General features: G+C 40.9%; 1 protein-coding gene across 6 annotated transcripts in view; it reads right to left on the bottom strand.

Moving 5' to 3' along the window:
* Positions 1 to 24,841, bottom strand: part of dennd5a (DENN/MADD domain containing 5A) — a 33,859-nt gene that overhangs the window by 2,048 nt on the left and 6,970 nt on the right. The window contains exons 2-24 of one of the 6 annotated variants that reach the window (XM_004543168.4): positions 22,642 to 22,713; positions 21,735 to 21,844; positions 20,158 to 20,842; positions 15,247 to 15,434; positions 14,160 to 14,471; positions 12,812 to 13,027; positions 12,480 to 12,714; positions 12,064 to 12,153; positions 10,377 to 10,527; positions 10,164 to 10,257; positions 9,867 to 9,971; positions 9,393 to 9,524; positions 8,968 to 9,120; positions 8,771 to 8,858; positions 8,593 to 8,680; positions 5,633 to 5,761; positions 4,994 to 5,115; positions 4,762 to 4,907; positions 2,015 to 2,133; positions 1,743 to 1,924; positions 1,407 to 1,489; positions 500 to 623; positions 1 to 156 (exon numbers count right to left, since the gene is read on the bottom strand). The exon at positions 1 to 156 is cut by the window's left edge and continues 13 nt beyond it. In XM_004543168.4, the coding sequence (XP_004543225.1) occupies positions 1 to 156; positions 500 to 623; positions 1,407 to 1,489; positions 1,743 to 1,924; positions 2,015 to 2,133; positions 4,762 to 4,907; positions 4,994 to 5,115; positions 5,633 to 5,761; positions 8,593 to 8,680; positions 8,771 to 8,858; positions 8,968 to 9,120; positions 9,393 to 9,524; positions 9,867 to 9,971; positions 10,164 to 10,257; positions 10,377 to 10,527; positions 12,064 to 12,153; positions 12,480 to 12,714; positions 12,812 to 13,027; positions 14,160 to 14,471; positions 15,247 to 15,434; positions 20,158 to 20,842; positions 21,735 to 21,844; positions 22,642 to 22,713 (3,780 nt within the window). The remainder of the gene's footprint in view (positions 157 to 499; positions 624 to 1,406; positions 1,490 to 1,742; positions 1,925 to 2,014; positions 2,134 to 4,761; positions 4,908 to 4,993; positions 5,116 to 5,632; positions 5,762 to 8,592; positions 8,681 to 8,770; positions 8,859 to 8,967; positions 9,121 to 9,392; positions 9,525 to 9,866; positions 9,972 to 10,163; positions 10,258 to 10,376; positions 10,528 to 12,063; positions 12,154 to 12,479; positions 12,715 to 12,811; positions 13,028 to 14,159; positions 14,472 to 15,246; positions 15,435 to 20,157; positions 20,843 to 21,734; positions 21,845 to 22,641; positions 22,714 to 24,841) is intronic. The other 5 variants (XM_004543171.4, XM_004543170.4, XM_004543169.4 and 2 more) reach the window with 5 other exon arrangements.

Genomic DNA, 24,841 nt, shown 5'->3' with positions numbered 1-24,841 from the left:
AGACGAGCATTTGGAACTTCCCGTCCTTGCCGATGTTTCTGGGAGCGTTGTTGATGGCGCGCATGAAGCGGCAGAAGTGGCGCACTCTGGTTTGCCAGTTTTCATCCGGGGTCACCTCACGCTGCTCAGCACTTTCAAAGTAAACTTGTGCCTTTTCTGTGGTTTTTTTTTTTTTTTGTAAAACAAAGGAGACCACTCAGTTAACAGTTTTTAACAGTATTTAAAACACACACTACACCTGAGAGGTAACAGCAAAACATTGGTCTACTTTAACAAAACAAAAAAAAAAAAAAAAAAAAAATGTGAGGCCTCTTTGAAATTAAAGCATTTTTCAATAGAGTAACAATCGATCAACATCAACAGACATTTCCAAAGTACTCGTACACCACAATGTACTTTGCAGATTACTGCAGTTGGTTGTTGTTCTTTATTGGGACACAGGCTTTTTACCGTTTGTCATTCAGTTATGCAGGATGCAAGTACAAGCTTGAGTCCTTACCCAAAAAGTCCCAGATGAAGACATTTTTAAAGAGTCGCGGTGATTTGAAACCGTGCTGGAAAACTTGCTCCAGAGCCCAGACGAGGCCGTACTCCCCGCAGAGCAGGAGGGTCAGGCTGCCTCTCTGTGGAGAGAGCAAAAATACATGCATGCATTTAGAGCTCGTTTCAAGTTGCCTCAAAATTGCTGACTGTTTTTTCCTGAAAATGCCAATTTAATGGATCAGCTATCCCATTAAAATGCCAAACCACCTTCCAAATATGTTGCAGGAACAGACAATGGAAAGGATCATTACTCCACAGCTTTCTCTGTGGTCATATTTAAATGAATGAGAACTCCAAAACATTTAAATCATCATTAAACTAAGAGACCATATACACACACACACACACACACACACACACACACAGTATAGTAGGACACACGGGAGAATACAAAGCAGACTTCAACGTTATTGTTCTGTTGGTGTGTTAAGGAGGTAGAGCAAAAGTGAAGGGGAATTCCCAATAAAAAAAAATCCTTTGAAACTATAATGAATGACTTTTAAAGCCTGTAATCAGCAGCTAAGTTACAACACACTTTAAAAATCTTCAATTGCAGTTCTCCTTCTCCACCTGCCCGAGTATGTAATAATTATCAACATTCAAGTTCTATTTTAGTTCCTCCAGAAGAGGAAAATTAACAGACAGCACTCTAGGTCAAAATAATAATAATAAGCTAAATAAGATCATTAAAAAAAAACAAAAAAAACCAGCACAAATCCCTCTTTGTTATATATGAACTATAACACAGGCAGAACAGTTACTGAGGGGGGCTGGGGCCACCGGAGCAGACGGCTGCTTTTTTCCCCATTTGTGATGAATAATAGAAGTACATGTTTGGGCCTGTCTAGACTGCCGTCTCTCACCTCCTTCTCTGGCTTGTGGAAGTGCTTTACAATCCCATTGATGGCCTCTCCCACTCCCTCCTGGATCTGACCTGTGTTTAGCTCTGGATGAAAGAAGAAGAAAAAAAAAAAAAAGTTCAACAAAGATACTGAGAGACAACACAAGCAGACACATGACGGTAACTCCCAATCCAGGTTTAAAACAATTTGTCGTTGTGTTTTCTCGTTCAGGCGTTTTTGGGTCGTTTCTTTTTTTTAAGGCAAGATTTTAATCATTAGCAGGTGAGGAACAGCTAAATCCCACATCAAAGGGTTTTTTTTTTGTTCTTTGTAGAACAAAACGCTCTACAAACTCACTTGGTTTGCTGTTTGGCGAGATGGTAACAAATCTCCTCATCATTCCCGGGGACTGCTGCATGGGAGGTGTGCGGCACATCCGTTCATCGTTCTCCGAGCTGGGGGTCATCAGCTCTCCCACCAGGATCCTCTCCAGGCTGCCGTCATCCACGCCCTTCCCCAACCAGCGGCCGCACGGAAACCTGTGAGATGAGCACGCCGAGTCGATTTTTTGACAACCAACTGGCCAAATCGGTATCGGGTTCATTTTTCCACCAGGCGGTAATGCTTACTTGTAAGTGTGCCCCGTGATCTCGTTGCGGACCACAACACACTCCACCAGCCACTTCGCATAGAGCCCTGTGTTATCATGACCCATCTGCACTGTGGTGAGTTTTCCCAGGTTCTGGCACTGAGACAGAAGGACCCAGATTAATGTCAAACACCCAAACAAAAAAACAAAAAAACAAACAAAAAAAAAAAAAAAAATCACATTTAGACTACAGAGTTTCTAAGATAAGATACACAATCTTTTTTCCAGAAGACATGAAATTCCTGTGTTAGAGAAGCCAGAACATTAAATAGAATATATATCAAACCACTTTAAATAATCCAACATAACTCAATGATACACACTTTGTTAGCTACACCTGCAGAACTTCTTGTTAATGCAAATATCCAAGTATCATATGGCAGCAACTCAATGCTTTCAGGCAAGTAAACATGGTCAAGATGACCTGCTAAAGTTAAAACTGAGCATTAGAATTGGCTAAAAAGATGATTTAAGAGACTTCTGCTGGTCTGAGCATATCAGAAACTGATCTACTAGATGGGTTATTCTTAAACAACCCAAGGTTTAGAGCACAGGTCTGAAAAAGAGAGACTACTGAGTGAGCACCAGTTCTGTGGGTGAAAAAGCCTTATTGACCCCAGAGGTCAGAGGAGAATGGCCGGACGGATTTGAGGTGAGAAGGAGGAATTAATAAGTCATATAGTGATATTTTTACAACAAAGGTATGCAGACGAGTGATTTTTGGACGTACAACATGTCGAACTGTGAAGCAGATGGGCTCCAGCAGCAGAAGACAACAAAAGAATGGAAAAATGTTGCCTGGTCTGATGAGTCTTTTGCTGCAATATTCAAATAGTAGGGTCAGAATTCGACATGAGCAACATGAAAGCATGGATCCATCCAAACTTGTATCAGTGGTTCAGGCTGCTGGTGGTGGTATAATAGTTAGAAGGATATTTTCTATATTGACCCCGATACAAAGTGTGTACAGTGATCCCTCACTATAACACTGTTCACCTTTTGCGGCCTCGTCGTTTGGCAGATTTGTTTTTTTGTGTGCAATTTGCATGCTTTTTAATTTTTTTACAGCACATTTTTAATCAGTCTCCTCTGTGCCACGTCTCCTTTACAGTACAGAATGCGTTCAGCTTGTCAAATTTACATAAATCTTCGATCGCTAGCAGTGTTACTCTGAAGTGCTGTACTGTATGTTTGTAAGTGTTCTCCCCAACATACACAACAATGTCAATGAAACGTTTTGCACCGTCAAAGGCACCTGCGGTAGTGAGAGGTTTTACAGCCTTAAAACATCTATAATAATTAAAAAAAAATAAAGTTGGCTACTTCACAGATTTCACCTATCGCGGGTTATTTTTAGAACGTAACTCCCGCAATAAACAAGGGACCACTGTGTTGTAAAATGCACTTAAACTGACTACTCAAACGGCCTCCACAGTCACCAGATCTCAATCAAATATGGGGTGTGGTGGAACGAGAGATTCACATCAGAGATGTGCAGCTGACTAATCCGCAGCAACCGTGTGATGCTATCATGTCATAATGGAGGAAAATCTCTGAGGAATGTTTTAGCACCTTGTTGAATTTATACCATGAAGATTAAAGACAGTCTTGCAGACAAAAGGGCGTTCGACTAGTACTAGGCAAGGTGTGACTACAATACAGGAGGTTAAGTAAAATTTTAAATAAAAAAGCTGAATATAATACAATAAAGTAAATAAGCTTAAAAATATAAATAAAGAAAAATCTATCAGAATAAAAATCGCTTGCTAAATATAATAAAAACCAGCACAGCAAATGTCAGGTGGCATTAAAGTGACTGAGTATACAGAGAGTGTAAAGTGTAGTACACAGTGCAGGGTTGAAATATAGCTAACGAGATGAGAGAGCAGATAATTCTTTGCTAGAAAAACGTGTTGCATGTGAAGAGTCATTGCACGAGGTATGAAATATTTCCTGTGTCTATCTTTATTGAAGTGGAGCTGAACAACTCTGTGTTTACATCTCTGGCTTATTTGCACAGTTGGAGGAGAAACATTTGAAACAAAAACACCATTTCACCAAAACAGTGTGGCAGAGAAAACAATGGCAGTCAAATTGTTACCTGTGCAACTCATCCAGCAGCACAACTGATTGATTTTAGCATGAAGTGCTGTGAAACTGGACATTTTTCCTAGAGTAAGCAATTTAAATCAGAAGTCTCAGAGTTTGTGTGCCCAGGGGTCTTTCATCAGGGAGAGTTTCTAGGGACTCATCATTGTAATCCAGATAAAGCTGGTTTGCCTTTGAGTCACATGCTTGCTGCCAATTACTCAGGCCACACAGCACTTAGAACAGTTTGGGAGAAATTACATTTGATGAGTTATTTATGACAGATGGTCAGCTTCTACTAGAGAGAGCAATAACTGTTTTATTAGTGCAGTTCACATTTGTATACATGCACTTTTTAATGATAGACCACTGTTTTATTATATTATAAGTGGATTACTTTGTGGACCCTTCAGCTATTGCTTGCAGATATCAGCTGATATCAAGTCCCTGGGGTCCAAATTTGATAACCATCGATTTAGATAATATGGTTAGTAACAGAGTTGTATTTCTTTCCATCTGTGCTGCTTTCTTCCCTAATTGCAACACTTACTTTTTTGCAAATTTACATACTATATTATCCAATTAAGAACCCAGTTGTAATGCAGTGGAATTGGCCTTTATAGGAGAATTAATACCAACCTCAAAAGTAATCTCCAGAGTATTTCTGGGGACCTGCAGGACTCCGGTCTCCGCCAGCTCACCAGAAACACACACCCAAGGGTTGGCTGTGAACATGGAGCCACCCAACTTCTTACTCGGAACAACCACCACGTGGTAGGGGATCACTGAGAGGCAGAGGGAAAACAAAGGTTACACAATGAACTGAAATCCATAAAAGCTGGTTGTTCATGGAGTACAGGGTCAGGCTCACTGATGGTTGTGAAGACGTTGGTGAAACAGAAGTAATCCACAGCATTAAAGGACAGGAGGTGGTAAAGAAATTGCTCCTTCTCATCGTCACAGCGCAGGAAGGCGTAGCGCTTGTATAGTTTCCTAAAAAGAAGAAGATTGTTAGAGAAATTAAATAATTTCTGCTACGATTACAATTAAAAGATAATAATGCCTTGGTATATACAAGCACAAGACATGATCATTTTTGAGGTAAATGGATGACAACGTGCACACTGTTTAGCATTAGGTGAAATAAATACCACTGTAAGGTCAATAAAAGGCAGACAGAAATCCCCTGACCCACTTTAGTACTCGGATATCAATTATGAAGAAAACTGTGAATTATTTATGTAGAGGGGAACTATAGCATGATGCTCTGAAATTTCAAGAGACTTAATGCATTATAAATGGTTAGATCACATCTTCATTTCATATGACACAGACATTGCTTCACAAAACAAAGAAAGAAGGTCAGATGAGCACACACAGCAGGGAGAAAAACAAATCCAAAGATCTTTAATCTGCATCAGCGTGACTTATTGCAGTTGTTCTGACAAATAGTGACCCTGCGATAAATGGAAGCACATATAAACTCTGCTGTTTGTGTCCTTTTGCTCACTTTGTAAGCTCGTGATCTGAAAGCAGCTGCTTCAGGTGTCTGGAAAGGAGCTTCTTCTCCATAGAGAGACGAACCCAGGCTCGGGCCTTGCCCACATCTGTCTTAATCTCGCTTATGTTCTGAATGTGCCTGCAAATAAAAAATAACAACAGATTTAGAGATTAGAGGGAGGAAGAACTGATGCTAGATATCAGACATAGAAAAATTTGATTCCTGCAGTGTCACAGAAGTGCAAGGATAGGCAATACTTCAACATATTATCAACAATTTCCAGTCAATTTTATTCATATAGAACCAAATCACAACAGAAGTCTCCTCAAGGTGCTTTATATTGTAAGATAAATACCTTACAATAATACAGAGAAAGCCCCAACCATCAAACAATCCCAATGAACAAACACTTTGAGGACAGTGGGAAGAAAGAACTCCCTTTTAACAGGAAAAAACCTCCAGCAGAACCTGGCACAGGGAAGGGCAGCCATCTGCCGTGACAGGTTTGGAGTGAGAGGACGAAGAGAGCCAGAGATGAATAATAATTCATGATTAAATGCAGAGTGGCGTGTAAGCACATAAAGAGTGAAGAAGAACTAAAAGTCTGATATCTGACATGAATATATCTTGTTTGCTCTCAGTGGAACAACCAAGGTGATATGAATGGATTTATACAGGTGAACACACAAGTGTGTTGTCTAAATTTAACTGTGTAAACTTAAATTAATTTCCGCCAATCTGGAAACCAAGCTGCCATCGCCTGATGATTTACTGTCTGGGGGCAATGGACAAATGTTTCCAGGCTCCTGGTGTAGCTACATATTTTCCAGATAAGAGATACTTTATATCAGGCCGAAGACCTCCTGCTCAGTCCAATCATGTTTCCAGTCATTTCTTTATAAGAAGACTTTTTTTTTTTTAAGTGAATAGAAAGCTAAATAGCTAATACACAAAAATGCATTCTTGCTCTCTGTACAGACCTTTTGATTGTTTGTAGCCAAAGTTCACACTCACGTAGTTGTTGCACATTTATATGCAGAATCTTCTTAAAGAGATTCAGATTCAACAATTCAACTCAAAGAAGGAAGCAGATATAAACAAATGTTGATGTTTAAAAAGCTTCAGCACCCTAAAAGAATATTAATCTATCAACATTGTAAGAAACTGACAAATGAAAAGGCTGTATTAATTAACTAAAAAAATAAAATTTGAAAAAATTTCAGCATTGCCTTTCCCAGTCTGACAGATAATTAAATACAAAGTGTCCTGAGATGCTGTGACCTGGCTCTGTGTAAATAAAACTGTAACTGATGCTGTTACACACAGACCAAAGTCTGTCTCTGTTCGCCCCATGTGATGTTTCCGCCGTGGCCGTCTCGCCCCCGCGCCATCGCTCCGAGCCACTATCACGTCTCTGACGTCCAGACACATTTCCTTCCACTCCACTTGTGCCATACGCGCTTCTTCTCCACCTTCCATCCCCCTCCCCGTCTCCACCCTCCACGCCCAATCACGTCAAGTAACCCAGTTTTCTGTGCTCGTTATCGCCATAGCAACAGTGGGAAACACCTACTACATGAAATGTTATTATTAAACGCACTGCAACACACGCGAAGCTTTAAAAATGTGAGATTAACTCCCTGTTAGGATTAAATGAAGTATTATGATGGTGGTTGCCTCTTTGCCACCGTGTCTGTGACTGTGCCGTCAGACGTTTACGTGAATGCGGAGGAGGCTCCATCCACCAGTGCGGAGTCGAGCTGCATGTTTGTGCCCCAAGTTGACCCCTCCTCTCCTTTCCACTCAGTCAGACTGGCGGGAGGTCTGGTAATTAGGCTGGAAGTAACACGCTGTTACACATACACACACACTTACGCTGTGTCGTCTTCAAACAACGCAACCCCAGACTCCTCAACCCTGGCTGGTTATGGTGGGTAAACATGACGAAAGTGATGCAGACACACACATACATGCATGTTGAAGCATGTAGATATAGAGCTGTCGATGATGTTAAAACTCTTGGTTTTTAAAAAGAATAGACCAGATGACAACATTTTGATCAAATTGGGGCAACAAGGCTGGCCTGAGGGTCTGGGATGGTGATCAGTGAGGGTTTTTCTGTATGTCGTGTCCTCTCTCCATCTATGCAGTCGCATATCTCACGGGCTCCACAAAGGTGAAACTGCTTTTTGTATAACACGACTACTACGGACAAAATACTCACCTTTATGCCTTTTTTGTTTTTAATATGAGAGTCTACACATGTATATATGAACTGTATAATTATGTGGGATGCATATTTATAGGTTATTTTATTTAATTTTGTACTTTATTTGAATTTTTCTGTACTGCCTTTTTCTGGACCTTTGCAATCCTGGATTTTTCTAACAGCTTACAAATTATCTTTATTTTGTTATTATTATCATTAACTAAAACATACAGTTATAATATGCATAGCAGAGGTGGATCTGGATGTTCAGTGCAGTGGTAGGAATTAAAAAATAAATAAATAAATTCTGATTAGAAAAATAACATCACAGCATTTAAGCAGAATTACTTCATGCTTTTGTTTATATCGTAAAAGTAATAAGAAAATCCTTCTCTAAATATAAATGCTATTATATTAAACTAATGGTATTCCTGCAAATACTGCTGGTTTTATAGTATTTTGTTTGGAGAGACTATAGTAATAATGTAACCCCACAGTGAAATCTGCAAGTTTTATGTGTGTCTTATTTCAGGATATTGGAATTTTGTACGCATGAGGATACACAGGATCAGCCCAGATTATTATGATAGGGATATAATAACAATATTGTGTTCAATGGTCTACCACAGGGGGGCAGTATCAGTCTAAAATACATTGGTCTGAAGGTGCCCATTTCCAGAACATCTTTGAGTACTTTGAGCATGAAATGATTTCCTCTTTTATTCCTTCGCTGAGGTGCACATTTCAGCAGATGCCTCACCTCATGTCCTGGATCAGGGAGATTTTCAGGGGAGGCATAACCGATCCGCCGCCGTCAGATTTACGTCTCTCGGTGTCATGAATGAACCCTGGAGTAAAAGAAAGAAGCGTAACTGAAGCAGAAGCCATCGGTTTGTTAAATGACTGCGATCATCAGCCGAAAGGATTTTTGTTCTTACCTGGAGGCCCTAAACTACCTGGGGTTGCATTTTTCTTCTCTTTGCTGTCCTGGTAGTGCAGCAGGTGGGACCACAAGGCAGATTTACCCTTAAAAGAAAGAGAGAAAACCGGCATTAGTGCTACACATCCCCCGAGAGCACTGTATGTTAAAACGGGTGTGCATGCTGACTGCAGTCATTTCTTTTTCTTTCCTGACCTGTTTAACCTGCAGCCCGTGGCTCCAGATCCTCTCCAGCAGGTCACAGAGACTTGCAATCAGGGTGTTTTCCTCAACACCGGTGATGCTGACCTCTCCGTGGCCCAACTCCACAGCCTCACGCCCCATCTTCTCTACCAGCATACGTTTGGTCTGCAGAGAGACAACAATTCAAACCTAATATTTGTTTCTGAGAAGCCGAAAGAAATACCTTAAAAACAGACGATTCGTGTAGGTAGAAAATGCTTTTTTTGGGGGGTTTTTATGTTTTGAAAATTGGTCATAACTCTAAATAACACTGCATTAACAGCATTTAAAGAGCGTTAAAGTAGCCAAAGAGAGCTTCATCCCAAACTTCAATCATAACTGAGTTTTATACGTGATGAGTTTTAATCTGTGAAACCAAAAACTGGTGATAGGCAAACCTTGTTCCTGCACTCCTTTAGCAATCCTTCAACAAATTTCCAGTTAGTCTGAGCGATGACAGACGGTGACAGGTTGGACAGTTTAGGCTGTCTGATGGTTGTGCCCAAGTTTCTGGCTTCCTGGATGTATTTCTGATGAAAGAGAGAGGATTTAGTTAGCGAGTACAATAACGTGTGCTCATGTCACTATATCTACAACAAACAGAGCTGGTGTCGCTCTGTATGGGAATATTAAATCGAAGCGCGTCCTACAGTTTAAACTACAAGGATCAAGATAGGTCACAATTTTGGAGAAAACTGATAAAATGAAGCTGCATTTTAATTACATCACTGCTTATCAGTTCCACCTCCTAAACCCACACCTGACACACACAAAAGTAACACTGATACTCAAACAAAGCTCAGCTGCTGTACGTGGAGGAAAAGACCACATGCGTGGACAGGTACTGCGCTCTACGGACAACCAACACATACCACGTCCACAGTCACCGACTTTAGACAGGGCTTGAAGGACTGCGAGAGCCAGTAGTAGTCAAGAAACAGCAGGAGCTGGAGCTCCGGAAACAAACACTCTACATGCTGCGAGTGTGAGGGCGTGAGTGTAAGGCAAGCAGAAAAAGAAAAGAAATGAAATGTGTGAGAACAGGTGTAAGAGCAGACATTGATGGGAAGAGCAAACAGACAAGAGATCATGCAAAATGACATCAAAGCTCAAGCAGTCCATCTGTGTGAAGGAGCTGATGAAAGAAAACACTGTGGGGGCGCTCTCACCTCTCTCTGGTCATTGTCTAAATAAAGGTGCTCAGCGTGCTGCTTCTGCCGATCCCTCCTCCTCCACTGAGCCGGAGCGCTCCTCTTGGCCCATCTGTAACACAGAAAAAGAAACAAATGTAAAACAGCCATCAAACCCACACATCAAAGGTTCATTTGAAATATACACTAATCACAAGGGGACAGAGACAGTAGTGAGCTACAAATACTCACTTGTTGCTGGTGGGTCCAGTGGAGAGCACATCAGACTGCAGTCGGGGGAAGAAGCCCTGCTCGTAGCGCCCCTGGCCGATCTTCATGTCCAGCAGGTGGGGGTGCAGGGCAGTGTGGTCGATCTTTGAGACTCTCATCTCAATGGCTTTCTCTGTGGAGGTGTGTGAGGGGTACACAAGTCAGCAGAGGGATTATATCATCATGTTTCAAAGTCACCCTACTTTTACTGCTGAGATGTGTCCGTTTGATTAAATGTCTTCTTTCTATCTTACTCTTGAATTTAAAAGATGATCCGGTGAAGAATTTTAGTTAAGTTATTCCAGCATCTAATACAAAAAAATCATTTAGGATTGAAAAGATTAAAAATAAAATAAAATAAAAACCCCAAAAAACAAAACAGTCCCATCAGTAAAAGATATAGCTTTTTGCCATTTATGGAAACAGATCATCAATAAAATGATTTAATGGATATCCTGACTTCAAAATTCCAGGAACAACTGGAGTAAATAGAACAGGTTCATTGTTATACCAACCCTGTCAAGTTATGTTGTGAGATTCAGATAATGACTAAGAACTTTTCATTTCAAATTTAGAAACCAGATGACAGCAGAAAAGAAAACATAAAAAGCACCCACAGAACCAAGAGAAATGACAGAAAAAAGGCTCAGAGCAGATGTTTTGTTGTCTTCAAAAGAACCAGCCGAGTCATGCAGCTTTACACAGTGATTATTTTTATGCTTTATTAAAAACATCCCCCCACACACATGGGCTGTGTGAGGAAAAGCTCCCACGATGTTAGAGAAACAGAGAAAAATAATACTACTTCCTGTTGTCCATCAAATGGCAATAAAAAACAAAAGCCAAAAAACAAACAAACCAGGGGGTGTGAGATATTTGAAGCTGCAAAAGCGCAGCATGAAAACGGTGGAAAAACACTGGCTGGGTGAAGTTGGAATTCACATAAATGTTTTTTCTTGTATAGGATTTATCATCAACCCTTTAACCTGTACTTGTTACATTATAGCTGCAGGAAAGGCTTTGTTAACCCTTTGAGATATACTTTGAGTAATTTGATCCGATTTAAAATTAAAATGAGGAAAAGAGACTGTCTTTTATTTACTGACAAACATTACTTTAGATTATGTATTGGAGCCTGCTTAGAGTCCTTTTGAATTAAATTTGGCCATCACTGATGTCCACTGATGGCAAAACAGACGTAAATCATGACATTAAACCTCATAATAAGCTTCCTAAGTTACTCAGTAAGGGGTAATTCTTGCACAAATATCTCAAAAGGGTTAGAAAACTTTTTTCTGCAACTATATCAGTAAAAATCAATAACAGATCACCAAGCTTTGGAAAAACTGTCATGTGTGCAATGCAGTGAGGATCTCATAGAGGAATTTATTTTACAGTAATATGTGAAAAGTTCATGGTAACATTTGCTTCATCTCTTATTCACCCCTTTCTCTTTTCACATTCTCCAGACTCAGCAGAATGAGCAAGAGCATCCGTCCATGCTTTTAAAAGCTTTCCTGCATAAACCACTGCCAGTGTGACTTATTCCAAATACAAGGTTAAAGGAAGTCTATACTTCCTCTATGAGCCAACCTAACTTAACACATTGCACACATAATTGAAAGAACCACCACCCTAGATTGGTTGAGATAATGAGAACAAATATTACGAAATTCGGTCTCGGCCTTCTCCGGCTCAATGACATGAGGTCCAGGAGCGATAAAGTCAGCTTTTTCAAGACGCTTTTTAAACAGGGTGTCTGCAAGCAAGACAGCAACAACCAGTCAGGTAACTAAAGACAGCAAACCTCCAGAGGTCTGTCAGATTCGTACATAACTGCACTGCAGATTATTGAGTTCTGCAGTTTTAAATGCTTCTTTAATTACAATCACAAACATTCAGAGGTCCATTTCTTTTAATAGTTTTAAATTAAAGACACTCCAGTGAAGCTGTTCATTCTCAATGCATAACCTGCAACTTTTTTAAGTGCAAACCTATCAAGAGTTAAGAGAGCCAAATTCAAACATTTGGAGCTTTGAAAACAATCCCACCATATAGATTAATGTTCCTCCTTTTCCTCCTCACCTGCTTCTTCGATGTTTGTGCACTTCTGATACATAGAAGTACGCAGCGTGGGCGTGCGCACGTTCAGCATGCGGATCTTATCCACGCGAGCATCAAACACCCTCAGCGTGTGCTCCTTCTCCTCGTCATCGTGACAGAGGATCTTACTGTCGATGAAGGACGCAAACATCTGCGTCTCCAAGAAACGTGACAGGAAGGGCAGGTAGGGTTCTGGTTGGTCAGACAGGAAGGAGGCCTGCACACAGTCACAAAGGTACAAGATATAAAGATTACATATATATTATGCTAAATCATTACTATGCTTTGCTAACAAAGCAGCTATACCACTTTACCTTGTCAAAGTTCTGCATCTGGTCTCGATTGGTGAACCAGGACTCTTTGTCATGACTCGGCTGGATGACAAACACCTCATAGTCTGCAAACATCTGGGTGAACCGGTTAGCGAAGACCTCGCGCACCTGGATGTTGAGCTGGTGCATTTTCAACTCTTCCTCGTCACACTGAACCCGCCCATCCTTGTTGCTGCTGGCATCCTCTCTGACCTCCAGCTGATGTGCATCAACATTAAGAAACATTGTTGTAAATGCTGATTTTGACCGATTACAATACAAAAGAACACAAAGTAAGAAGGGTCCGAAAAAAAGGAAAACGCTCATTCAATGAAGAAAAGAGGCAGAAGCACATCTATTTTTCACGTCACCTCTTGTGACTTTTATCACATTTATAGTGATGAAGAAGAAGTAGGGTCATGGGAAAGATGGCCAAGGACATGAGTCTTGATTTATGACCTCATTTTAACTGAACATGTCAGCATGTCAGCTGGACAGATGCCAGCGCCAGGCAGCTAAAATAACAGAGCAGGGCTGCCACTGTGCAGGAAAATATCCAATCCACTGACGTGACCTGGAACGCCATTTAATCAGGACCTGGTTTCTTTAATAGGAATTCAGCCGTGCCTTTAGATAGGAATAATTATAAGGTCAGACCTTGACGATGCGCAAATCCATTCAAGGAAAGCTAATGTTGCCCACAACAGCATAAGCTGCTTACGCTGTACAGAGGCCTTCTCGAAGCATCCATTAATTCATCCGTCAGTCTTTAGACTGAGTGCATCTTATTCATGTACCGCAAAGCTGAAAAATAGTCACACGACTCAGAAATGAGTTGGTGTATTTAAAAGGAAGAGAAAATATTTTAAAAAGCAAACCACCTCCTTTTGTGTACTGACAAAACATGTGTGTTTGTGGTGTAAGAGGGCGCCCCCTTATGTTTGCTGTCCCTTACTGCAACGATGCTGCTAGTAACGGATGGTTATGGATGCACTTTAACTCAGACTTCACTCATCAATATATATTCTAAGAGTTAATTACCTACTTATAGAAATATATTAATGCCAGAAGAAAATTTATTTTCACTGCAATGATTTTTCTACAAAGAAGAGGACCGTTAAATATTTTAATGAAGCTAAGCTCCTGTCCTAAAAATTAAAACACCTCAAATGAATTTCCAGTTGTCAATAAATTCATTAATATAAATATATTCGTAGACCTGGTGCCCAATCTAAAGCTCCTATTTTTACCTACTTAAATGATCAGTCTTGGTGATGTAACTAAGCCCAGTGAGTCACACGTGGTCATTTTTGCAGCCCGTTTTAATTAACGACATTACATCATTTCTCACCTTGTCTAAGCTGACACCTGTCCGCTTGACCAGAGCCTGCAGTCTGGCAATTGTCTCATTCTCTCTCAGCAGGTAGGAGTTGAGGGGTGAGGCCAGATTGCCGTTACGCTTGTCAGAGGCCATATCAGCTGCTCGGAAGCCCCGGTACTTGGCCTGGCTGTCGCTGGAGTAAATGTTTCCCTCTGGAGACACGCCGAAGGACATGAGCACCTCGGAGATCTCCTGAATGAACTCGAGTTTGTTGGGAAACTGTGGCAACTCCTCTGGCAGTTCAATGAAGTGATTATCAATGTCCACAAAACACAAGTTTGCCTGGAATAAGAGAAATAGCAGAGTAATGATTATATTACATTTAACAAAGCTTTACAGACAGTTATAGTATTGTAATATTATAGATCCTGTTTTTATACATTTCATTCAGTTGGACATTCCAGCCCCCTGAATTAAAAAGGTCACTGATGACTGAAAATATAAAGCTGACATGCTCAAGAGAGCAATAACTGACTCTGAAATACCTACACTGTGTAGGTTATACGAAGAAAACGTCTAGTTCAAGTTCAGTTCATTTCCAATTCAGGGTCACGGTGGGGAGGAACCTATCCTAGCTGCCATAGATCATGAGCGGGTTACACCCTGAACGAGGCACCAGTCTCTCGCAAGGCCCTGACTCAGAATCTGGTTGTTTACAAGATATTAATCATCAGTGAAAGGGATGATCATCATTCAGCCATCCCACAGCCCGGTCACGAACGGCTCTACTTCACCTAGACCAACTGAAGACCCACACTGCTACGGCATTAGCGCGTCTATGCATTGCACCAAACATGAACTTTTATGTTTTCTCATACTGAGCAGCATTATTATTGCAACAACACATCATCACACAAACATAAGGCTGAAATGAAATAAAAATATCAAGCAGCAAAGCACAAATCAAATCAGTGCAGAAGCTGCAACACAGTTTGTGAGATAAGAACAAATAAAACCATGAAATTAAAGATTTGGTTTCTGGAGCGGTAACACAGTCAAATATTAGACATGACGAAGGTTTGCACTCAGTAACTCAGACACTGCTCTCTGAATGTACCTCCTGTGGCAGCTCTAGCTTGGTGCGGTCATCCTGCCCATTGGAGTGGAGGCCCATTAGATACGGCACAGGAGCATCGAGGAAATGGAGAAGGGAGGCGGGCAGGATGGGAACGTACACATGCTGCCACTGGAAGGGGAACATTAAGGCTGTGATGCTCTCTGCCACAGTCATCAGCCTCTGGTAATCTGTTACACACAAACAGACAAAAGATAAAGATGGGTGTTTGTAGCATATGCAGCTCTGACATCAGGTTCATCGTCTGATCTGATAACCGATCAAATCTTTAAAATCTTGGTTGATCGTTGTCGTTTCCTCCATTATGAAATTTACCAAATGCTGATGCTTTTATGCATTTACTAAACAAAATATATTGCACAACACTTCCCCCATATCTGAAACCTAAACAATACTCGAGCCAGTAAACAGCGTATGACAGAGGTTACGCAACATGACTGTTTGAATGTTATTTTAATAGGATTACATTGTTATTGCCTTGTCTTCTGTTTGCTCTCAGAGTTTGAAATCCAGCAGCTGCACCACATGACGAGACAGCTAATCCCGCTATGTTTGCAGTAGCAGTGTTATATATGACCTTTCATCTGCTTGATCACTTATTGGCTGGGGTCAAAAGGTAAAACGTGGCTGATGGTGGCAGTTTGAGGGCAGATTCAGTATCGACGGCACGTGTGAGTGACCTAACTGGAGTGCTTATACTTTGTTACAAAACTCTTTTGTTATTCTCTGTTCTGTACTTACAGGAATGAGCTGGACTGATTACCAACCTTTAAGGAATTAGGATCCACATTCTGTGTGTCATAACAGCTGTCTACCTTTATGGAGCAAACTCGCTGTACCAGAATGACAGGGAATGACTTCTGAAGAGCACAGCTGATGTATCCTGAGCAGCCCTGGGTGCTTTACTATCAACTGAATCACTTTAAGTATGGTATTTGTTCCTTGTTGCAATGCCACTCTAAATGACAGCCTATTACACACAGCATTTTTAAGGCACCAAACTAGAGATAAACTGGCATATTTCTCTTGCCTGATCACACATTAAGTTTTGGTTCCTGTAAGGCCCCACCATTTCTTTTGAACACAAACTCCACTGGAGGGCCTTTTGTGGAGTCTTTTGGAGGATCCAGACTCTGAAGTGTGACACAGCTTGCCAGCTGGCACTCTGGCCAACATTAAATTCCTTTATCATGACTCCACACAGCAGCACTCCGAGTTCAGGCTTTTGCACTTGAGCCAACTGGTATACATGTAAATATGTGTCCAGTCCTCATCTGCATTCCTCTTCTATCCCGCTGACACCTACTGCAGATTCGGGAGCAGCTCTGCCTCCCCCGGTATGGTGCCAAAATAAATACCTTTCCTTCATTTGGTCATGTGCTGGTCCATGAGAAGAGACTCTCACCCCAGCCTGGGCCTCTCCCTCATCCCTCTTCTCAGCAGGCTTCCTCTCCCAGGATGGGGACATGAATACTAACATCACCCATCTCCTTCTTAAACTAGGCCACTGACAAGAAACCACTTGAACAAAGGGTCAAGCATTGTCGCTTACACCTAAAGCTGCATGACCTCACCAGTTTAGAATTATCCACACTGAGCAGTGGTAGAAGCTGTGACGGAAGAGTTCGCACAACATAGAAGTGAAACTCAGCACTGTTCTGATCGAACAACTTCTTGCAGCAGTCTCAGATTGTGTCACTAACAGAGGGCACTTGCTAGTTTTGAGCCATTACTATATTAGCAGTGATTAACAGGGAATAAACAAGATAAAACACTCTGTGCTTTCTCTGCAGATGTAGATTAGTTAAGAATAAGGAAGAACTTTTGTGACATTTTGGGCTGACACAGATCCTAAAGATATCATTTGCTGCCGATTTTATTTTGTTCTATGGAAACAAATTCAAATAAACTCTTTTGATGTCTTTTGGGTCTCCATACCATCTTTAAATATTTAGCTAATGTCACACAACAGATAACATCGGTCACTCATTTTGGTAAATGTCATTTTATTTGCCAGTAGGCACAGATCAGTCAGCAGTGATGATATGAACCTGAAGCCTGACTACAGTTGTGGTCATGGGCGCAAAATACCATGACATTCAAGGGCATGAATGTCAAGGTATTTTAGACTTATGATTTCTTTTCCCAGGGTGGAGTGATTGTACAGCATACTACTTAAAAAAAATGAACTGGGTGCACACGTTTGAATTTATTTGGATTATAATTTTTTTTTTATTCCCACAGGGTCAAACATACGTAATGTCAAATGCAAACTGCACTTCAACCAGGCACTCTTGGTAGCTATAAAGAAGAATACTGGGTGGATATTTAACCGGTCTTCTTGGCAGAATTGGTTCCTGGCACAGAGTCAACTGACGATCCCGGAATCTGCAGTTGTTTAGAAATGGCTCCAAGAGACTTTCCCAATGTGTAAATCTACATTTCTCTTAGATCTTCACCAATTTCCTTGGACTTTCTCATTGTTCTGAGTATTGCTTAATCTGATGAGTTCTGTCAAACAATTCTGTTGCTGGCACAGAGAAAATAGACTGTAGATTAGAGAAAATCCAAAATAAATTAAAACAATGTATACTGTACAATCATTCCACCGTAGAAAAAGAACAGTTCAAAGAAATCATTAAAACCTCGCAGTACCACGACATTCACGCCCAAATTTATGTAAACTTCTGACCACAACTGTATATGAGAGAGATCCTAGATCAGATGCTCAGTTTTTACTATGAATAGCCTAGAACACTAAATATTTTAAGAATAAACCGATATAATTTTCTCGATTTAAGTGACTCGGTCCCCTCACAACAACAAAGACTACAAGATTTTTCATGGAAAAATCTATGAAAACGATGATACACTGGAAAGCTGGCATTGTTTAATGATTATTTGTGTGTGGCCAAAATCCCAGCGTGATTCTGTATAATAGTGCGACAGCCTTAAAACACAGAACGTGCAGACAGGGGCGCAGCATCATATTTGTTGTTTTTAAACTTGATTTGTTAAATAGTAAATGGACTGATACTTACATGGTGCTTTTCTACTCTGACTGAGCACTCAAAGCACTTTCTTATTGCAAGTCACATTCATACAAACATTCATGCAGTGCTTTACTTTATGCTTCAAGGACACTTCAACATAATGACTGGAGGAACTCTGAGCTGGACTCTACAACCTTCATCATTTAATCTACCTCAGATCTGTGCATTTGCACTTCTCCTTTACACCTTTTTGTCCCTCTGACTTCACCTGTCCTGTCACACTCGACTTCAATAACCTCATGTCAGAAAATGACCAAGAAATAAACATAAAAAAATGCCATCTTAACTGTAGTAACAACACACATAGTAGTGTTAGTGTCTGGGAAGGACAGGAAGAACAGATTGTATTTGAACATCTTGTCCTCTACAGCTTTGTGGAAAAGATGCTATCTACGCTGTTTTTTTCTTTTAATCAGAATTTCAGTGTTATTTTTAGCACATGCCACACACTGTCGTCTCCTTATTTGCAGAGCATCCCCCGCCTCGGTGTGTGGCGTCCCTTCGTAAAAATCCCTCAGCTCTTCCTCAGTGGCAGATTGCCAAGGCTTAACTCTCCACAACACCCTTCACATGTTCTGCAGTGATGAGCCTTATGGGGGTGAAAAGAACCATGATGTCACTTCCAACCAATAATAATCATCCTGCATCACTTCTCTCCTCCCTGTCTCCAGGTTGCCTAGCAACACCACAGCTTTCCCCATTAAGAGCTTCTCCCTCCTGTGGGCCCTGCAGTTTTGTAAACCATTTGCTTTCGCTTGCAATTGTAATGAATCCCATCAGAACATCAGATCCATCCTTAAGGGATCGCCAAGTTTCTCTGTGCACACGCACGCGCTTTCTCTCAATGGTGAACACTGAACAAAAACTACAGCTTTCTAGCTAACAGATCCTATAAAATTAGGTAATTTAATGTGAGATGATCATTGTGGACTCGAAACTGATTTGTATTACTACTGAACGTTGCTGAAGTAGTTTTTTTAAATTCCTCAGTTGAGCATTGTTTTTCTCAATTGAGCATTTTTCCCAAGGACACAGGATACATAGATAGACTAAGGAAGGTTATCCTGCACGAGATGGAACAATATGCTTAAAACAATTGTTTCAAACACCAGATTCCTCTGAGCAAGGCTTCCAAAACCTTGGAAATTTCTCTGTCAAACAATCCCCTCTTTCCTTCATTTCTGACAACATTTCTTACAACTGTAATGTGAATAGCAAGGTACTACGCTGCCTACCAGGGAAATCAGAACATTTTTTAATAACTTTATCTGTATGGCAGCCAGCTGTTTATAGTAGAAACACATCTGATTTCTGATATGGACAATATGTTGTGCAAAGGAGTTCTGACCAAGATTAACACAGGCCTTATTATTATTATTAGACCATATAATGTTTTACATTTTCTTCCTGTAACTAATAATAACGACACGGTGAGACTAAATATGACTGAAAAGACTAGAATGAATATACAGTGTAACAACATTTTTGTGTGATTAGCAATCTAAGTATTCCGTTTCCTTTGTTAGACATCCTTCAAGCTCCCCAGATAATACCTAGTCTCATGGGATGACAGGGACATGTCCCCCAGCTCCAGAGAGATCTCTTGAGACACGACTTTACTAACAGGATCACATGACCTCACCACCCGCAGAGAAGCAGATGTTTCATATCATTTACAATTAGCTTGTCCTTTCAGCTATTTAGAAAACATGTCCAATTTTAATGAACTGTACAAACTAATGTTAAATTCAAGCCTGACTGCAGTGTATTTGCATATATATTTGACACTTATGCACGTGGATGATGAACATGTGTTTAGGCCAGCAGACCAGCTACTTACGCTGTGAGTAGAGCAGTATCTGCATCTCTAGCAGGGCACACGTGAACAGCTGAAGAACGTTCTCCACCCCCAGCAGGTTAAACATTTCACTGATGGCAAAGTCAAAGAGAGGCAGCTCTGATGTGCTTGGCCTCTGGCACACCACAGGCCCATAGACGCCTGAGAACTTGAGGGATCGCCCAGAAGGTGGCAAGGGAACCTCGTAGAGGATGTTGTAGATGTAGCTCTCTAGGGGAAGGGGTGGGGGTTGTGGGGAAGAGACGGCCTGATGAAGCTGCTGCAGCACTTTGCTGCAGGCCTGAGCGAAGGCCATGGGTGTTATCAGGCAGATGCACTTTGACACGTATAGCGTGTCGCGGCTTATGTCGTACGAGTTAAAACGCTGCAAACGAGAGATGGCGGGCGCGGCGTGGAGCATGGGACGAGAAGGGGTGTGTTGGCGTCTCTGGTCCTCGGGTCCTTGTGGGGAGGTGGGAGTGTGCAAGATATCATACTGCTCTGCGTTGTGCATGTGGTAAAGAGTCTGCATGGCACTGCAGATCTGCTTACTGGTCACCTCCTCGAAGAAGGTGAGGGCAAAGCCATAGGTCCGAGAGCCATCCTCTCTGGTGATGATAAAAGAGTGGAACTGAGGCTCCCGAGAATCCATCTGCGTCCTGAACGCCAGACCCTTTGGCATACAGAGCTGCAAAAAGGATATACAGGAGAGGATTCAGAGAGCTGAACAAAGACAAAGGGCTCATCATGGAGATGAAACTGTAGCTGGATAGATTCAAATTTTTTCCTGCAGATCAAACAGGCATGATATAATGTTTTCATTTCCGAGCTTTAGAGACTGCGGTAAGATCGCTTTCCTCCTCTCGTTGCGCGTCTTTAATTCAAATTAATAATCTCCTGACTCACAGACACAACAGCAAAAATTATTTAAAAGTTAAAACAAAATTACTATACAATATCTTCATATCACTGAAACAGTTCACTACATTAAAAAAAAACAACTTATACATGCTTTACATGGAGAATTGTTGATTTGCTCCTTAACAGATCTATCTTATTCTTAAGGCCTATCAGGATTTTTCCAAGGTCAAAAACCATAGGGGTCCAAGTGATTTGATCATCACATCAATTTTTCACTGACAGTTCATCACGAGCAGTTATTCCACACTATGTTTACCTAAACCCTCAATGTTTTTACCACCCTGTCATATGCCAGCTACATCCTTTACTCCATTAGAGGTCCCTTAAATCGATCAGCTGAGATCAGTTGAGAAAAAAGTTTAACCTGGGATCAGCCCACTTCATGTAGACGCAGGCTAGTTTGTCTGTTTCCTCTCTGAATGACTTTTTAATGTCTCCCACACAGCTGCTTGTTCCTTCCTGTGTGGATGCCCTATAAGAGTAGGTGTTACCTAACAGAAACCTCTCTCTTGTTTGTTATTTATGGCCATTTCTATTTTTTCAATATTATATCCAAGTGAAATATTTTTATCGCAGGCCTGGTGATTTGCCTTTGGTAGAAAGCCAAGAAAATGTTTAAAATTTAAGGGTTCTTAAGTTGTATCAGCATCATACCATACCATGCCCACTGCATCCTGGTCAAAAGGATTCCACTCGACATTGTCTGGATAATGTGCTAGGACTTTGGATTTAAAGGTTCTCCGCAGTGGACTCTGCTCAAAATTCTCACCTGAAAGTCAAACAAACAGAGAGTGCAGAAAAAACAAACAAAAAAAAAAAAACAGGAGACAAACAGTTAAGAAACCAGATTTCCAGATGCAGACGCAAGAGCAGAACAGTCGGCTTAAAAATGTCAGCTGCAGCTCCAGAGGAAAGAGCACATTAGCATATTTGTCTTGAGAGGAAAATTGTATTGCATCAAATAAAGCTGCCAGCCTCCTGCTGTAGAAGGTAAACAGGAAAATACACTCAAACAGCAGGATTCGATAATTTAAATTAGATCATAAAAAAAGAATGAAATATAGCCAACTTTAACATATCTCGATGCTTCCTGACAGCTTTATTGGCAATATAGAGGGACACGGAAAATAATCAGTCATAGAAGCGCAAATTGAGTTGATTCAAACCCAGAGCTAAGCAGAAGTGATGCACATACCAAGGCAGTACTGAAAAGTCATTCAGAGCGTAGGGGGAGAGTAAACACTGACCAAGCAATGGCAGTGCAGGCAGCACTGAATTTGTGTGTGTGTGAGAGAAACAGAAGCAGTGATTGTCAAACATCAGCTCGTTGTTCAGCTGCTGCTGAAGGAGGTGAGGGAAGACGGAGGAGGGGGAGAAGAGAAATCAAGAGTGTGCAAAACAGAAAAGACGTGTCCCCACACCTGTACAGAAAACAACTGAAAACACAGCTGTGCAGCAACAAAAGAGGGCTGCCGAGAAAATAAAGTGTGCCGGGTTTAAAGGGTTTAAGGGTTAAAGCTGAACTTAAGTTAGCAGGAAGAGAAGTGTGTGTGGTGGGAAGGTTACCTTCATTTCCCCTTGCCAGTTTTCCTCTGGCCCCATCTCTGAATTTAGTAGCTTCTATATACTGGCATAAAGCTACACAACAAATAAAAAAAAAAATAGAATTAAAAGCCTGCTTCTTAATGGGTAGCGCATCACTTCTTATGTTGTGTTAACAGATCACACAGCTGAGAACAAGCTGCACACTCGGGGGACATCATCGCGTCTGGGGACAGGTGGGTATGTTAATTCAAGTCAACTGGTGGGGATATGACACTAGGATGCTGTGTTTCGCTGTGTCTTTACTGGATCATGCAAATCCATACTGCTGCAACAACAGGGATCCACAACAACCAAGTTAGCAGCAGCACTCTCAGCCAAACGCTACCCTTAACTAACATGCACACACTGACAAAGTTAGTCTACTACTGTCTAACTGTTGAAATCTTTACCAAGTACATCCATGTCTGGTTTCCCAGACATGGATTATTAAAGGCCTCCGCTTAAAAAAAAAAATAAAGTGGGCTAGGGTTAATCCATGTCTGGGAAACTGAGCCATACAGTATTAAACTTTTATTCATGAGTACTCCAAGCAGAAAGGTGTAGGATTTTTCTTTTTTTTTCTTTTCCCACGAATGTAAGAATAAGGCTGTCAATTACTAACAATTAAAAAATGTGGCAAGTGTTATCTCTGTGGCCGGATACAAAGAATAAATAACCACAATAATGAGTCACAGCTTTGAAGTGGGTGACACATTCATCATTAGCATTACACAGTCCACATACATTGCACTCAGTACTCACCGAGCACAGTGAATGTGGATTAACACAAACCTGCAAATACTTCCTAACAAAGACCCTCTCTGAAGTCCTTTTGGGAAACATTTCCATATGTGTGATCCGCTCTAAAACATACTCAATTTCATGCTGGAAAACATGTCATGGTTTGGCAAAGTGCGCCGATGTTTAGATGCTATCAGCAAAGAGTCATGGGTTAGATTACAATGAATGAGCGCCCTTGTTTTGCAGCTCTGCAGCTCAGTTTCGATTTTTATATTTTACACACACACACACACACACAAAAAAAAAAAAAAAAAAGACCCTCTGCAGTCCTTCCAGCCAGTTAAACGTTCTCATGCATCGCATTGAACAAACATCAAGGAGAGCAAATTACAGCAGCATGTCAACCCCAAAACATGCCTCTGACTGTTTTCTAGCGACATCACCTTCAAAATAAAGCTTTTATCAGGCTACTGTGACCTGTGAGATCCATGAAAATCAGTTTACACTGCTTTTATAAAATGACTCAGTAATGACACGTGCACACAGACAAGAAACGATCGCTTTCTCAAGTCTGGAGGATTGCATTAATTCGCTCTGCTGCACATTAGCATTTTACCAAGAACCCTAGATAAACTTTTTGAAAATGATGGATTAAAGTTATATCAATAGGAAACATCAGATGGCAAAAGTATCCGCTGGATTCAAAAGTCTTATCCTTTTTTAATCGGACATTAATAAAAGTGTTGACTGACGCGACAAACAGGTTCACATTAGAGTCCTCAGTACAGACACACAGATCCTGGCAAGGGAATAAAAGTCTTACGGATTAAGTGCTTTAATCTCTTGGTTACTTTCATATCCAAACAGCCCACGGGGAAGAAACTAGGCCAGGAACACATCTCAGACTACAAAAACCCCAGCAACTGAAGGCAGTAAGATTATTAATTAAAAATAATTATATATGGTGATAATTCATAACAACCTTATGTAAAGCACTTAGGTGTCATTTGATTTTCCTTAAGCAAATGTAAAATGCAGCACAATTGATGAAAAATGGCATCTGCTACTCATGAGGATGTAATGTAGGTCAAACTCAACGACAGAATGCAGACATGGAGCACGATGGATTCAAGCTGATTGTTAACCCGTTCAGTAGTACAACAAACATCTGGAAGCATCTGGCTGTGCAGCAAATAAGAGATGGCATGTTCTTTTAATTTAAATAACAAAATCAACTTAAAAACAAACACCTGGCTCTTAAGCTACTACAGAAAAGTTTGTTGACTGTGAAACTCATGAGCACAGATGAGCAACGCCTTATAGGAAGCCACAACAAAACACTGCAGAGGTGTGTAAAATAAAGCAGGCATAACAGTCCTTCCCAAAGAAAACACATACGAGGGTCTAACGTTTCATTTGCAAAAAACATGCAGAGCTTTTA

This window comes from Maylandia zebra, linkage group LG1 (genome assembly GCF_041146795.1).
Source record: "Maylandia zebra isolate NMK-2024a linkage group LG1, Mzebra_GT3a, whole genome shotgun sequence".
Lineage (NCBI taxonomy): Eukaryota > Metazoa > Chordata > Actinopteri > Cichliformes > Cichlidae > Maylandia > Maylandia zebra.
The sequence above is the reverse complement of the archived record's forward strand: the minus strand, read 5'-3'. Positions and strand labels throughout refer to the sequence as shown.